Source organism: Ctenopharyngodon idella, chromosome 19 (assembly GCF_019924925.1).
Source record: "Ctenopharyngodon idella isolate HZGC_01 chromosome 19, HZGC01, whole genome shotgun sequence".
Classification (NCBI taxonomy): domain Eukaryota; kingdom Metazoa; phylum Chordata; class Actinopteri; order Cypriniformes; family Xenocyprididae; genus Ctenopharyngodon; species Ctenopharyngodon idella.
The window spans coordinates 22,889,509-22,904,036 of record NC_067238.1 but is presented as its reverse complement, the minus strand read 5'-3'; the positions used below and the strand labels follow the sequence as shown (position 1 = coordinate 22,904,036).

The 14,528-nt window shown below is 36.2% G+C and overlaps 2 protein-coding genes across 3 annotated transcripts; one reads left to right on the top strand and one right to left on the bottom strand.

Annotated features, from left to right (window-relative positions):
• The first annotated feature begins 195 nt into the window (after nucleotides 1-195).
• Nucleotides 196-12,780, top strand: abcf1 (ATP-binding cassette, sub-family F (GCN20), member 1). Of its 2 annotated transcripts, XM_051871814.1 has the most exons (27): nucleotides 196-413; nucleotides 1,017-1,063; nucleotides 1,365-1,439; nucleotides 1,557-1,692; nucleotides 1,774-1,808; nucleotides 2,016-2,129; nucleotides 4,386-4,445; nucleotides 4,697-4,798; nucleotides 4,893-4,961; nucleotides 5,952-6,029; nucleotides 6,111-6,209; nucleotides 6,714-6,836; nucleotides 6,920-7,020; nucleotides 7,110-7,195; nucleotides 8,475-8,614; nucleotides 8,702-8,850; nucleotides 8,948-9,031; nucleotides 9,577-9,701; nucleotides 9,791-9,903; nucleotides 9,988-10,159; nucleotides 10,276-10,350; nucleotides 10,875-10,945; nucleotides 11,084-11,116; nucleotides 11,219-11,387; nucleotides 11,483-11,547; nucleotides 11,647-11,719; nucleotides 11,929-12,780. In XM_051871814.1, the coding sequence occupies exons 1-27, from the start codon at nucleotides 356-358 to the stop codon at nucleotides 12,096-12,098; spliced, it is 2,622 nt and encodes an 873-aa protein (XP_051727774.1). In that variant the 5' UTR covers nucleotides 196-355; the 3' UTR covers nucleotides 12,099-12,780. The 2 variants fall into 2 exon arrangements, with proteins under 2 accessions (XP_051727774.1, XP_051727775.1); XM_051871815.1 differs by lacking the exon at nucleotides 4,386-4,445.
• A 1-nt stretch (nucleotide 12,781) lies between these two features.
• Nucleotides 12,782-14,490, bottom strand: mrps18b (mitochondrial ribosomal protein S18B). The gene is made up of 7 exons (XM_051871817.1): nucleotides 14,405-14,490; nucleotides 14,106-14,256; nucleotides 13,936-14,033; nucleotides 13,771-13,839; nucleotides 13,615-13,681; nucleotides 13,471-13,530; nucleotides 12,782-13,358 (listed from the first exon to the last, which is right to left on the bottom strand). Exons 1-7 carry the CDS (start codon nucleotides 14,483-14,485, stop codon nucleotides 13,153-13,155), a joined length of 732 nt encoding a protein of 243 aa, XP_051727777.1. The 5' UTR covers nucleotides 14,486-14,490; the 3' UTR covers nucleotides 12,782-13,152.
• Nucleotides 14,491-14,528: the final 38 nt, after the last annotated feature.

The window sequence follows — 14,528 nt, the reverse complement described above, 5'->3', positions numbered from 1 at the left end:
ATATTAATTTTCTGATTTTTCAATTAAATATTTGAGCGTTTTAAATAAACAATGTTTTCTAGAATAAAGACCTAAACACACCAAGCACAATATTTACGGTGCAAACTTTTTCTTTGAAATCAACCATTTTAGGCAACGCCAGTGCAATACCCTGGACGGCCTGCGTGAGGTTGTGGCGCTGTCGCAAACCGAACTCCCGGCGTTTGCATGTCTGTGGCAGTGAGCGGATAGGCCGCATGTGATGTGAGCTACAGTGTGCTCGTGCTCATTGTCAGCTGTGATACATCCCTGAGTTATATTCAAAATACTCTAATTTATTTTCATTCCGTGTGAGTGAAAAGGTTTAGCATAAAAAATGCCAAAGAAATCAAAAGAAGTGGCTGAGTGGGAGGGTGATGATGAACAACAAACAGGTAAGATTATGGGGTTCTGTTACCACACAGCCTGATAATAATAACGACATGAATATGATGCAACCATATCGAAATAGTTTCTGTGATGACAGCTCTGCTTTTAATTACATTTTACTTACTTTCACTGTGTTTAATGTAGATAAAGTGGCTGTGTTTTATTATATTGTTGGTATATTTTGCTTAGCCCATTAGCTTTGGTGCGGAGTTTGATGTTTCACTGTCATTACATCATTTTGTCAGCCGGATATAATTTCAGACCATATTCGCTTTTGATCCATGTATCTACCGTGCGCAAGCGTTAACTGCTGATATAGTGGTTGTGTTTCAAAACATAGTGAGCGGCAGTGCTTAACAGCATTTTTGGGAACGTTCAAATGTGCCTAACTGCATATGATGCCCAAAAATGCTGTCTAGTTAAGCAGCTCACTATTTTTGAGACAGCCGTTGTTTTTATTCCAGTACACATGACATTCTTTCTGTGGCATTGTCAGATTTCTGTCGGTGTGCATATTGTGCATGTTCATTCCAGTCTGCTTTGTCTGGTGTGTTTGTGAGTGTTTATGTTGACAGAAGTGCTTACTATAATGATTTTTCTTTGTTTAGACAAACCTGTCAAAAAAGGAAAGAAGGATAAGAAGGGGAAGAAAAGCGTAAGTCTTCATTCATAACTGTGATATGTTATAACTTTAATTATAAATATTTTGCTTAATTTAGATTTAAGTACTTTAAAATACGTAAATAAATAAATATATTTTATCTATTTATGCATTATATACAGTATAATGGAATATTTTTGTCAGATAATTATTTAATAATTAATATCTTGGCAACTAGCAGCACTAAATACAATTATAAAATTAATAATAAGTAATTTTTAAATAAACATACCTCTGACATCTGTATTGTTTATGCATATTTTTGCATTTTATCATTTTAATTTCATCCTTACAGTTTTTTGAGGAGCTGGCATCAGAGAATAAACCAGACGTAGAACAGCCACCAGTGAAAGAGGCACAAGGGAAACAGGTGAATTATTTTAATATAACTCGTGTTTTAAAATCCATTCTAATAATTAAAAATATATTTAATGAAATTACACTCAAATATGTTATGTTTTTGTATTCCTTTGTCATTTGCTGTTAGCCTCAGAAGAAAAAGAAAGACAGGCGGAAAGGCAAAACAGGAGGAGACGACGATGATGATGAAGATTCAGAGGTCATGCAGCGTCTCAAGAAACTCTCAGTCCAGGCCAGTGATGAAGATGAGGAAGAGGAAGAGGGTAATGTCATAAACTTTGTTTGTGCCAGTGTGTCACACATCACACCACATATTTAACATCTGACTTATTTTTATTTTACAGTTGTTGCTCCAGTCAAAGGAGGAAAGAGAAACAAAGTGAGTTGCTTTGATATACTTTGTGGTGTTTCACTGGGAAGCACTTTGTGGACAGTCATTTTCTCCTGCTGCACCATGTATACAACAGTGCAATTTAAGTCATGTGATCTACAATGTCAGCGTCTCTGTGAGTCCACTAGTGGCAGGACTAATCTAGATGGTGCAACACATTGCTCAGACTGTTTTTTGTTCTTCTCATACTATCAGGGTGGCAACATATTTGCTGCTCTAAGTCAAAGGCAAAGTGATGATGATGAAGAAGACGCAGGTGGAGATGATAATGATGACGACGATAAACCCCAAAGCAAGAAGAGCTCTAAGGTGCGTTATTTCGCAGTCAGTCATTGTAGATTGAGTCTGTGTAGCTATATCAGTAAAACCTGTCTGTCACAAAATTTCGTTTCATATTCATGCGATAATATTTTTTTTAAATATCAGGATTTTTTTTTTTAGTGTTTTATCCTCTGTAGTTAATTTTAAAATGACACATACATTTAACAAAAGTACAAATACAGTCATGTAAAACTGTTTAAAATAGTTTTATGTGAGTATAATGTCACACTGCTAGACATTTTTCTACTTCTCAATTATTTCATGCAACGATCAATACAATAAAGAATTTTCATAGTTTATTTATTTATTTTGTAGAGAGAAATTGCACAGAAATCAGTGTTTGTTAGTTTCATATCTACATAGTCGTAAAGGATTAGTTCACTTTAAAATGAAAATTACCCCAAGCTTTACTCACCCTCAAGCCATCCTAGGTGTATATGACTTTCTTCTTTCTGATGAACACAATCTGAGTTATATTAATAAATATCCTGACGCATCCGAGCTTTATAATGGCAGTGAACGGGAAGTATGAAGTATGAAGAAAGTGCATCCATCCATCATAAACGTACTCCACACGGCTCCAGGGGGGTTAATAAAGGCCTTCTGAAGCGAAGCGATGCATTTGTGTAAGAAAAATAACTGTATTTAATAGGTTATAAAGTAAAATATTTAGCTTCCACCCAAACCACCTTCCTTCCTTTATTAACCCCCCGGAGCAGTGTGGAGTACACGTTTATGATGGATGGATGCACTTTCTTGAGCTTCATACTCGTTTACTTCCACTATAAAGCTTGGATGCATCAGGATATTTATTAATATAACTCCAATTGTGTTAATCAGAAAGAAGAAAGTCATATACACCTAGGATGGCTTAAGGGTGAGTAAAGCTTGGAGTAATTTTCGTTTTAAAGTGAACTAATCCTTTAATAGTCATGAGTGGCTGTCTGTAAGGTCACTATTCATAATATTATCTTTACAGCATCGTCAGATTTTGTGTACCTAACCATAATACATATGCATCACCCACCACATACAGTGCCACTTGAAAGTTTGTGAACCTCTTGCAGAATCTGTGAAAATGTGAAAAATTTTAACAAAATAAAAGAGATAATACAAAATGCATGTTATTTTTTATTTAGTACTGTCCTGATTAAGATATTTTACATAAAAGATGTTTATATATAATTCGCAAGACAAAAAATAGCTGAATTTATTAAAATGACCCCATTCAAAAGTTTGTGAACCATTGGTTCTTAATGCTGTGTGGTTACCTGGATGATCTACGACTGTTTTTTTGTTTTGTGACGGTTATTCATGAGTCCCTTGTTTGCTCTGAGCATGTTTCCCGGAGACAAATTAAGTACAATTTACCTTGATCTCAAATTCAAAAAGTTTTCACCCCCAGCTCTTAATGCATCGTGTTTCCTTCTGGAGCATCAGTGAATGTTTGAACCTCTTTTAATAGTTGTGTTTGAGTCCCTCAATTGTCCTTAGTGTGAAAAGATGGATCTCAAAATCATACAGTCACTGCTGGAAAGGGTTCAAGTATGCAAAAAATGCTTGAAATCTGACGAATCTGCAGAACCTGGAGGATTTTTCTGAAGAACGCTGGGCAATTTAACTGCTCAGAACAAACAAGGGACTCATGAACAACCATCACAAAACAAAAAAACAGTCGTAGATCATCCAGGCAACCACACACAGAATTAAGAATCAATGGTTCACAAACCTTTGAACGGGGTCATTTTATTTTTTTTTTTTTTTTTGTGAATTATATGTAAACATCTTTTATGTAAAATATCTTAATCAGGACAGTACTAAATAAAAAATAACATGCATGTTGTATTATTATCTCTTTTATTTTGTTAAAATTTTTCACATTTTCACAGATTCTGCAAGGGGTTCACAAACTTTCAAGTGGCACTGTAATTAATCCTCTCTAATATTCTGTTGAGTTCCACTCCGGCAGCCATCCCTCATGTCCTTTCTCTTGCCTCATGACATTCCCAGGGGAATTCATTCCATTTTGCATTCGTTCCTTTTCCAAAAAACTTCTTGTGTGATATTGTCACTCTTCTGTCTTGGTTCAGGGTTTTTATCTTTTGCGCGAAGCCGATTCACATAATTTTGTTCACATTGTATTTGTTTGATACGGAAGGGAAGAAAATATTAGGCTGCATATTGAGTATTTCTACATCTATAAGGACGTGTTCCTGTTTCTGTACATGTATGTATGTGATTCAGGAAGTTGAGAAGGTAACCAAGGGCAAGAAAAAAGATAAGGCTAAACCTAAAATAATAAAGGTGGGTACATGGGATCGTTTCTTAAGCTTCTTTATATTTTTATTCCCTCTTTTTCTTCTTCAAAATTCACATCTTCTACCTTGCTGTTTTTTTTATATATTGCTACATTACAGCAGTGGTTTACTCATTATGGAAACTAACCCCTTTCTGTATTTTCCAATCTGCTTTATTAACAATATATTGTACGGTGCACTGTGCTTTGATCACACATTTCGTCTAGGATCTATGGTTTACTCTATTCTTAAACACAGGAGGCCTCAGAGGATGAACAAGATGAAGGGATAGAGAAAAAAGATGAGAATGAAAAGAAAGGTGGGAAAAAAGGCAAGAAAGCTGCTGCTAAACCATCTAAGGTGGGTGTCTCTTGTTTTGATGAATGTGTATTGTTTTGTCAAGCCAGTGAAGGTTTAGGTGTGACTCAACTAAAGGACGTCTCAATGTTGACAGGAGGAAGATGAAGCTGAAGAGAAAGAACAAGAGAAGCCTCAGAAGAAAGGCAAGAAGGAACAGCCCAAGGTCAGATTAAGCTAATATAAATTCTACCATTCAAAAGTGTTTTTTTTGTTTGTTTGTTTTTTAAGAAATTAAGTTTCATTCAGCAAGGATGCATTAAATTGAGCAAAAGTCATTATGGCAACACATGAGAATGAATGATAACATGACATGAATGATTAAATAACACATTAAAACATTAGCATGTAGCCTTCAAATATTGATACATTAAGTAAACCCTGCATTAAAAAGATCAAACAAAAAGTTAGTTAAAAAAAAATGAAAAAGAAAGAAATGCATTACAGGGAACAGATCAAGTGGCAGGTCTATTGCACTTACGCTTTAAAACTTAAAAGGTTAGTTCACCCAAAAATGAAATTTCTGTCATTATTACTCACCCTCATGTCGTTCATCTTCAGAAGACTGATATTCTTGATGAAATCCAAAGGTTTCTTAACCTACACATAGGCAGCAATGTTATTGCACCTTTCAAGGCCCAGAAAAGTATTAAAGACATCATTAAAATAGTCCATGTGACTACAGTGGTTCAACCTTAATGTTATGAAGCGATGAGAATATATTATTTTTTTTATAAAATTGTTGAATAAAGTCGTTATTTTCGTTTTGTTTTTGCGCACAAAAAGTATTCTTGTCATTTCATAACATTAAGGTTCAGCCACTGTAGTCACATTGACTATTTTAACAATGTCTTTACTACTACTCTGGACCTTGAATGTGGTAATTTCGTTGCTTTCTCTGGGGGATAAAAAAAATGGATTTCATCAAAAAGATCTTAATTTGTGTTCCGAAGATAAACGAAGGTCTTATGGATGTGGAACGACATGAGGGTGAATAATTAATGAAAGAAATTTCATTTTTAGGTGAACTAACCCTTTAAGCAGCACAACTGTTTTCAACATTGATATTAGAATGATTTCTGAAGGATTATGTGACATCGAAGACTGGAGTAATGGGTGCTGAAAAAATTCTGAGAGTGCTTTGGTGTGTTTTCAGAAAGGGAAGCCTGCTCGCCCTCCTCCTAGTGATGATGAAGAGGAAGAGGAAAAGAGTGATGACAATGACATAATGATGGTACATTCTTTTATTTTGTATTTCTAATATTCAAAATCTCCAAGTGTTCATTCATCCACTATCCTATTTCCTGTCCCATAGAGTGCAGAGGAGGCGCTCGCGGCTGAGCAAGCCAAAGAAAAACAGGACGACCCTTTCGCTAACATGAGTAAAAAAGAGAAGAAGAAAAAAAAGAAAATGGTAGCGTATCCAAATTTTTAATACTCTAATTTCTTTGTATTATATAAGGACAAATTGCTCTCAATTGTTGTGACCACAGTCGGATATTGAATGTTTATTTTAATATTTTCAGTTTTCTTTTAAATGTAAATACTTTAGTTTTTTTTAGTCTTTTTAGTACTTAAAGTTTAGTCAAATTCATTAATTGCATCTAACATAAGTTTGTGTTTACATAATGTGTGTATATATTATTATATTTATATATATTATTTATGTGTCTGTGCGTGTGTGTGTGTATGTATATGTGTGTGTATATATATATATATATATATACAAATACTCGTGCATTTATATTTATATATATATATATATATATAAACTAATATATATAAATGTAATATACATACAGTACGCACACATTATGTAAACACAAACCTTTTCTTTTAATGAACAAAAAATTATTTTTAATAGTTTTAGTTAATAATAGCAACACTGATTGTAGACACTTCCTCCTGTGCTGTGCAGATGGAGTATGAGCGTCAGGTGGCTCTTGTGCGCGCTCACGACGAAAAAGAAGGAGACTTCTCCGTCTCTCAGGCTGAGATGTCCTCTCGACAGGCCATGCTGGAAAATGCCTCAGACATCAAGGTTAAATGAATGGGAAACTTTCCTCTGAGCCATTTGAAAATGCTTAGTACTATGTACTAAATGACTTCCATTATATGTTTTAGTTAGAAAGATTCAGCATTTCAGCCCATGGTAAGGAGCTGTTTGTTAACGCAGACCTTCTGGTTGTTGCTGGGAGAAGATACGGTCTGGTTGGACCGAATGGGTGGGTTGATGGTTTTAATTTGACACATTACTGCATTGAACTTGTTTGGAAGTTTCACACTTGTAAAACCTGTTTCCTGTTTGAATCAGGAAAGGGAAGACCACTCTGTTGAAGCACATTGCTAACAGAGCTCTCAGCATTCCTCCCAATATTGATGTCCTGCTTTGTGAGCAAGGTACAGTACAGCACTCTTATTTCAGTATCATCGAGATACTGTTATTGTTTTTAATATTATTTTAAATTAGAATTTTTATATTTTTTGTTTTAGTTTTAATTAGTAATTAGTGGTAGTAATTAATAGTAGTATTGTAATTACTAATAATTAGTAGTAATTAATAAGTAAGTAATATTTTTTTTGTCATTTTTGTTATAGTTTTTATTAATTTTAATTTCTCAGTTATTTCAGTACACGAAGTTAAACTAATTAAAAATGTTTCTTTGTCAACTAGCTGAAATAAAAATCATTAAATATATTTTATTTCAGTTAACGTTTCTTTTATTTCAAGTAACACAAATGTTTTTCACAAATAGTTTAGTTAGGGATGACCTTTTTTTCGAGAATGAGTCTGATACCGATACTTTCATTTTTGGTACTCGTCAATACTGAGTACCAATACCTGTTTTCTCATTTGCATTTGTAATTTTTAAATACACTGCCCTGCCAAAAAAAAAAAAAAGGTAGCTGCTTGGATTTTAATAGGCAAATACTTAGGCAAATCTATGAATGGATCATTATTACAGTGATTATTATGTTTCTAGCATGTTATATGTTTGGCAACGTTTCTTTTTAACCCTAAAATATGGAGTGTGTAGTTTTTAATTTCTTACACAACCATGTAGGAAGTCGTATCATGGCCATATTCCAGGATGAAAATGTCAAGATTCATCAGGCTCAAATTGTGAAAGAATGGTTGGGAGGGCACATGAAGAGTCATTTTCACTTTGGCACCTCTGAGTCCAGACTTTAAATTCATTGAAAGTCTTTGGGATGTGCTGGAGTAGACTTTACAGAGCGCTCACCTCTTGCATTGTCAATACAAGATCTTGACCAAAAATGGATGCACTTTTTGATGGAAATAACATCACAAAATTTATTTCCATCAAGAGGTGCATCAGGAACCATTCTTTCACAATTTTAACCCTGATGAATCTTGACATTATCATCCTGGAATATGGCCATGTTACATCTTCTGACAGGGCTGTTTAAGATATGAAAAGCTACACATTTCATCTTTTAGGGTTAAAAGAACCATTGCCAATGATTTGTACGAGCTTATGTTACTGTTCTGTTTTCTTCACTCTTCATTCTATTGCTCTATCATATTATACTTTTTTTTTTTTTTTATCCCCACTTTCCTATTTGAGCTGTCTATTTTGGGTGTGATACGGTACAGTGAATCCAGATTCATACCGATTGTGAAATCCCTTACGTCTTTTTCTTTGTTGTTCCTCAGAGGTGGTAGCGGACGACACTCCTGCAGTTCAGGCTGTGCTGAAGGCCGACACCCGCAGACTGAAGCTCCTGGAGGATGAACGGCAGTTACAGAGTCGACTGGACAAAGGAGACGACAGCGTGGCAGAGAGGCTCGATAAGGTCCGACGAGAGCAGCTAGCTGAAATCCTGTAAATATGCTGATCCATGGAATAGTGGAGGATAACTGTATGTGTGTGTCACTCGCAGGTGTATGAGGAGCTGAGGGCGATCGGAGCAGCGGCAGCGGAGGCTAAAGCTCGTAGGATCTTGGCTGGTCTGTCTTTCACTTCAGAGATGCAGAACAGACCCACCAAGAAGTTCTCTGGTGGATGGAGGATGAGAGTGTCACTGGCTAGGTGTGAATTTATTCATTTTATAAATGTTAATTAAAGTCTACACTCATTGTCATGAGAAATCATATATTATTGTTTTTTTGTTATTTTTTTTCTGCAGAGCGCTGTTCATGGAGCCCACTCTGCTGATGCTGGACGAGCCCACTAACCACCTGGACCTTAACGCCGTCATCTGGCTTAACAAGTAATTACTTTAGCTTTAAGTATCAACAAAACAAATCCATCTAGTTGATGTATTTACATTTCATGCTAATTATAAATGGCCTACTTTTAATTGTTCCCAGACAGTTGATGGTGTCTTTTGATTGTATTAAGGGGAGTTTACACTGATTGTATCATTGGAGGTCGTCAGTTTCCAGTGTTTTTGATCTTATTACCGTATTTTCCAAAATACATTGCAAGCAGAGAGCAGAATGGATATATCAGAGAAGGGTGTCTATGAAGTAAATGTATCAAATTAATAGAATGTTAAACAAATTAAATATTTACTCCTATATAGCTGGTGTGCGTGAGCTGATAAGCGTTATTATAAGCAACATTATTGATAAGTTCAGTAATGTTAAACTTTTCATAATGTTGTATTGCTGGACACACAATGCATCACAAATGGTTGCTGTCACTCGTGTTGCCACTGCTCAACAAAAAAAACAAAATGATTTTTGGTCGCTTTGTCATAATAATTGCTATATGGTGCTCAAGAATTACCTCACATCTCATTTTTTCTTTCAGCTACTTGCAGAGCTGGAAGAAAACTCTTCTAATTGTGTCCCACGACCAGAGTTTCTTAGATGACGTCTGTACAGATATCATTCACCTAGACAACCAGAAACTCTACTACTATAGGGGCAACTACCGTGAGTTTCGTTTTAAATGCCAACACAAATTAAAACTGCTCAAAGAAGTTTAATTATCTAACTATTTTTGTTTGCTTGATGTGTCTTAGTAACGTTTAAGAAGATGTACATACAGAAACAGAAAGAACTCCTGAAGCAGTATGAGAAACAAGAGAAAAAGCTCAAAGACCTGAAGGCTGGAGGAAAGTCCACAAAGCAAGCTGTGAGTCCTTGACATTTTCCTTGATTTCTTTATTATTCAATTCTTCTGAAAGACTGCTATTCATTTTCCGTCCTTCATTTGCAGGAGAAACAGACGAAAGATGCTTTGACAAGGAAACAGCAGAAGGGAAAGAAGAAAAACCAGGAGGAGGAGAGCCACGAGAGCACAGAGCTCCTCAGGAGGCCGAGAGAATACACCGTCAAATTCACTTTCCCCAACCCTCCTCCACTCTCACCACCAATTCTAGGCCTGCACAGTGAGTACATTTCTATTTTTCCTGTCTCTTATCAGTTTAACTCTGAAGAATTATGTTTTTATTAAACATGTTGGGTTTTGATGACAAGTTTGTTGTTTCCTCTCATTCACTCACAGGTGTTGACTTTGGTTATGAAGGCCAGAAGCCTCTGTTCAAGAATGTGGACTTTGGAATTGACATGGAGTCCAGAAGTAAGTCACATATGTCTACATAAAAAATTTTCCCAGGAACTTTTCCCCCCAGACCTGTTGCTGTCTGCGTTTCCATCGCGGTCTAAAGTACCGTGAAGATTAAGTCCAGTGACGTAGGACTGCGTGTTGGTGTTTTTTAAACTCCATTGTTGATTTGAATAGCAAATAACTCTTACTGCACACACCGCAACAGACTTTTAAAAATGGTGGTTGAAATAAAATGCATGAAGTCAACCAATAAAAATGCTGTGTGAACTCAGTCAGCCTGCTCAGCACCCAAGTCCCACCACTGAAGGTACTACCTTGCAAGCAGGGACTTTCTGATGGGGAAATTTTTACCCTGAACGTCATTTAGACCCTGGTTCCTGTGGTCGAAACACACAGAGTACCACCCCAAAGTCCCTAGTTCCTGGGGAAGGTTCCTGTGGTGGAGACGCAGCTTATGACTGGCAGGTTAAAAAATGGTGGAAAATGTTCACAAGAGATTGTTAGAAAATGAACCTGAGATCATTTTTCTGTTTCAGTATGTATTGTTGGGCCCAATGGAGTTGGTAAGAGTACACTCCTCCTGCTTTTGACTGGAAAATTAATTCCTGTAAGTACCAGTTATATTTATTAAATAATATTTGTAACAAATGTTATTTGAGAATGATTAATATGTGTACTCATTTTTCCTCAAAGTTTGTTGATTTGTTCCTTTCATGGCACTAATTAAGCTTTTTTATTATTTTAGTCAAAAGGAGAGATGAGGAAGAACCATCGATTGGTAGGCCAAATGTTTAAAATCATTCTTTTTTTTAATCATTCTTTTTATTTTCCTTTTCTTGACTTTTGGGTAATTGGTTCATTCTTCTGTCTGTGTCTGTAGAAAGTAGGGTTCTTCAATCAGCAGTATGCTGATCAGTTGAACATGGAGGAGTCTCCCACAGAGTATCTCCAGAGGAATTTCAACCTCCAATACCAGGATGCCAGGAAGTGCCTTGGTCGCTTTGGGTTAGAGAGCCATGCACACACCATCCAGATCTCCAAACTGTCTGGTAAGCACTATAGAACTGCATTCATGGATGATTTTCAAACTCATTTGTCCTTCGTAGAGATTTTTTCTGATTTGTGCTGGGGTTTTTTTTTTTAGGTGGTCAGAAGGCAAGAGTGGTATTTGCTGAACTTTCTTGTCGGCAACCTGACGTCCTCATCTTGGTAAGGAGTACTGTCATGTTTTAAATGTCTTATTCAAGATTTTTCAACTAAAATGAGTGGTTTAACATTCTCTATCAACCTCTCCATGCAAATGTACAGGATGAGCCCACAAATAACTTGGACATTGAGTCGATTGATGCATTGTCAGAAGCCATCAATGAATACAAAGGGGGTATGTTTTCTTCTGTTTTGGTTTCCAACTCTGAGTCTAAAATTATTGATCACAGATGCCATTCATTTGTTGTTATCGTGCATGAATACCCATTCATGATGTTAATATACCTTGTTCTGCAAGATTTTACTTATATTACAATGATTTGTAGGTAGAAACAAACCAAGGGGTAAAATCTTAACATCTAATATGAATTTTTTTTTTTTTAGCTGTGATAATTGTGAGCCACGATGCCAGGCTGATCACAGAGACCCAGTGCCAGCTGTGGGTGGTGGAGGACCAGTCAGTCATCCAGATCGATGGAGACTTTGATGACTACAAGAGAGAAGTGCTGGAGGCCCTTGGAGAAACTCTGGTCAACAAGCCTAAAAATGAATAACGGCTGGTATTAATAACAAGATTGTCAAACTACATCACTGAAGGGCTCATCTAAGTTGCTAATTCTCAATAGAGCCAAAAAGTTTCTTGTTCAATTGACTGATCATGCAAACTCAGTACCTGCATGCAAACTCTGTAGGGTGATATATATATATACAAATAGAAAAAAGAGTCACAGCGTTGGTGTAGGATGTTTTTCCCACCATGCCTTTTAGGTGAAGACTGATTCCAGATAAGTATTTTTATTTGCATACAATTTATATGCACATCGCTTGTTCTTTAGTCATGATGTCTGACATTCTTGTATTAATCTTGCATTCAGGCCATATCATTACCAGCTGTTAATCTGTCTAATGCAGTGCTATAAAACATACTATGTCCCCATCAAATGTGAACAGAGGGGGCTAGAAGTGTGCAGTTTGATAAGAGTCTGACTGCTGATGCATATATTTAGTGTTAAACTGCCTTTGAACACTTTGGTTTAGATTATGAAATCATTATTATGCTGACATACTAAACCAGCCCCAAAGAGTTTAACCTATATAATGTTCAAGCAATGATGCGACCTGTACCTCATCTGTCTTGAATGAGGAAATAAACACATGACTATTGACTATTTGATTTGAATATATAGTGTATATCCAAATTTCATGGAAAAGCAAATAAATGATTTTTGCAACAAAGTCAAGTTGTTGTAGAGCTTTTATTTTAACAAGTTAAATGTATTTTATGCTCATCTTGGTTGGACAGAATGTAACAACACTTAAGGAGAAATGTGTCTTTCTATAGACTGTAGTCAGGGTAGCACCGTATTTAGTTTCTGACAAGAATTAAAACAAGTCTGAGGGACAGAAATGTGTTGAATTAATTGTACATGACAATTGTTTAGCTGGCAAATCATTGTTTTGTAGACAAAAACTCCATAAATTATGTGTGATCTTGGACCTTTATCCAGTGCATGCCATTGTAAAGACTAAGTCTACCCCTCACAGCCTCGTTTTCAGAAGAAATTTAGTATGGCGTCAACCCTGACTAAAGTCTATTACAAACAAGACTCAAACATCCGGTTTCAGGTAGTCTTTGTAGATCCGCTTCACTCTTGCCAGTTCTCGCTCATCTGGTTTTATACTACCATACCATGAGTACCACAGTTCTCCAGAGCTGAAAGAAAATGGAGCAGGGGTTGGTGCAACAGCACCATGGCTGTTTGAGTAGTCTTCTTTAGAGTAGTCCACATGAGGTAACTGGACAGAAAGTAAGCCTTAAAAGGAAACAAAAAAAATAAAGCACTTCTTCATCAAATAATAAGACTGATCAGCTCATTCTAGCTTCTTTTAATTGTGTGCACATTGGTACTTAAAACATCAATTTACCATGATCTCTAGCGGTATCAATGGCCTTGTTAAGTAGTTTCTGTTGTTTCATGCACACACCTGAGGAAACAATTGAAGAGAAAAGTGATCAGATAAGGATCATATTAGAAATAATACACTTGAATGTACAGAGAAATGTGTTACCGGTTCGAGTGGGATCATACACCTTTCCAGTTTGAGGACTAATGAACTGCTGCAACAGATTCACATTCTGCAGAACAAATACTGTATATTGAAGCAAATAACTTTAAAGTGTAGTACTCACACAGTCCACATGAAATAAAGAACTGAAAAACAAACCTTGTAGTGGATAATGACATTTGGATCACGACAGATGGGACAAGCGTTCGCACATATCTTATCTCCTCTCTATGGCAATTCAAAATAAAACTCATTAATTAAAAGTTTATGGACTGAGAAAAGCATCTGAATAAGAATATTAAACAAAAACAAATGTGTACTTACAATACAGGTCTTTCTTGTCTTTTGAGGTGGGACGCCCCCCTTATGGTTCCTCCTGTAGTTGGACCACACAGGCTTTGATCCATAGCGCTCAATGTACTCTAAGGGGAGAGAGCGATTCTAGCCACCATTTGACCACAATTACTGTACTTTAATAATGTGATCATATTTACCTTCACTTTCTAAGTATTCCCATGGTCTGTCTGCATATCTAGACAGTGTCTCAGTTGAATCGGTGCTCTCAGCTGATGATGATGATGATGTACAAAAATTCACACGCAGCACTGGAGCAGCACTTAAAGTTATTTTACAATCACGAATTCTCTGCAATACAAAACACGTAAATTGCCCTTTATGTCGGTCTAGTCATTTTGAGCTGTCCGCATGCCATGACTGAACTGTAACCACAACAGGCTTATTGCTCTTAACGTTACATAAACAACATTTATTTAAAGGATTTTATTCAACCAACCTGTCTTTGGAGATTTCGTTGTAAAATAACAGGAAATGTGCGGCAGATAACTGTTCCAATGCGTTGTAAGGAGGCTGCCATTTTGTCTTTGTAGCAAACAAGGAAGTTGTTGAGAGGTTAAAGT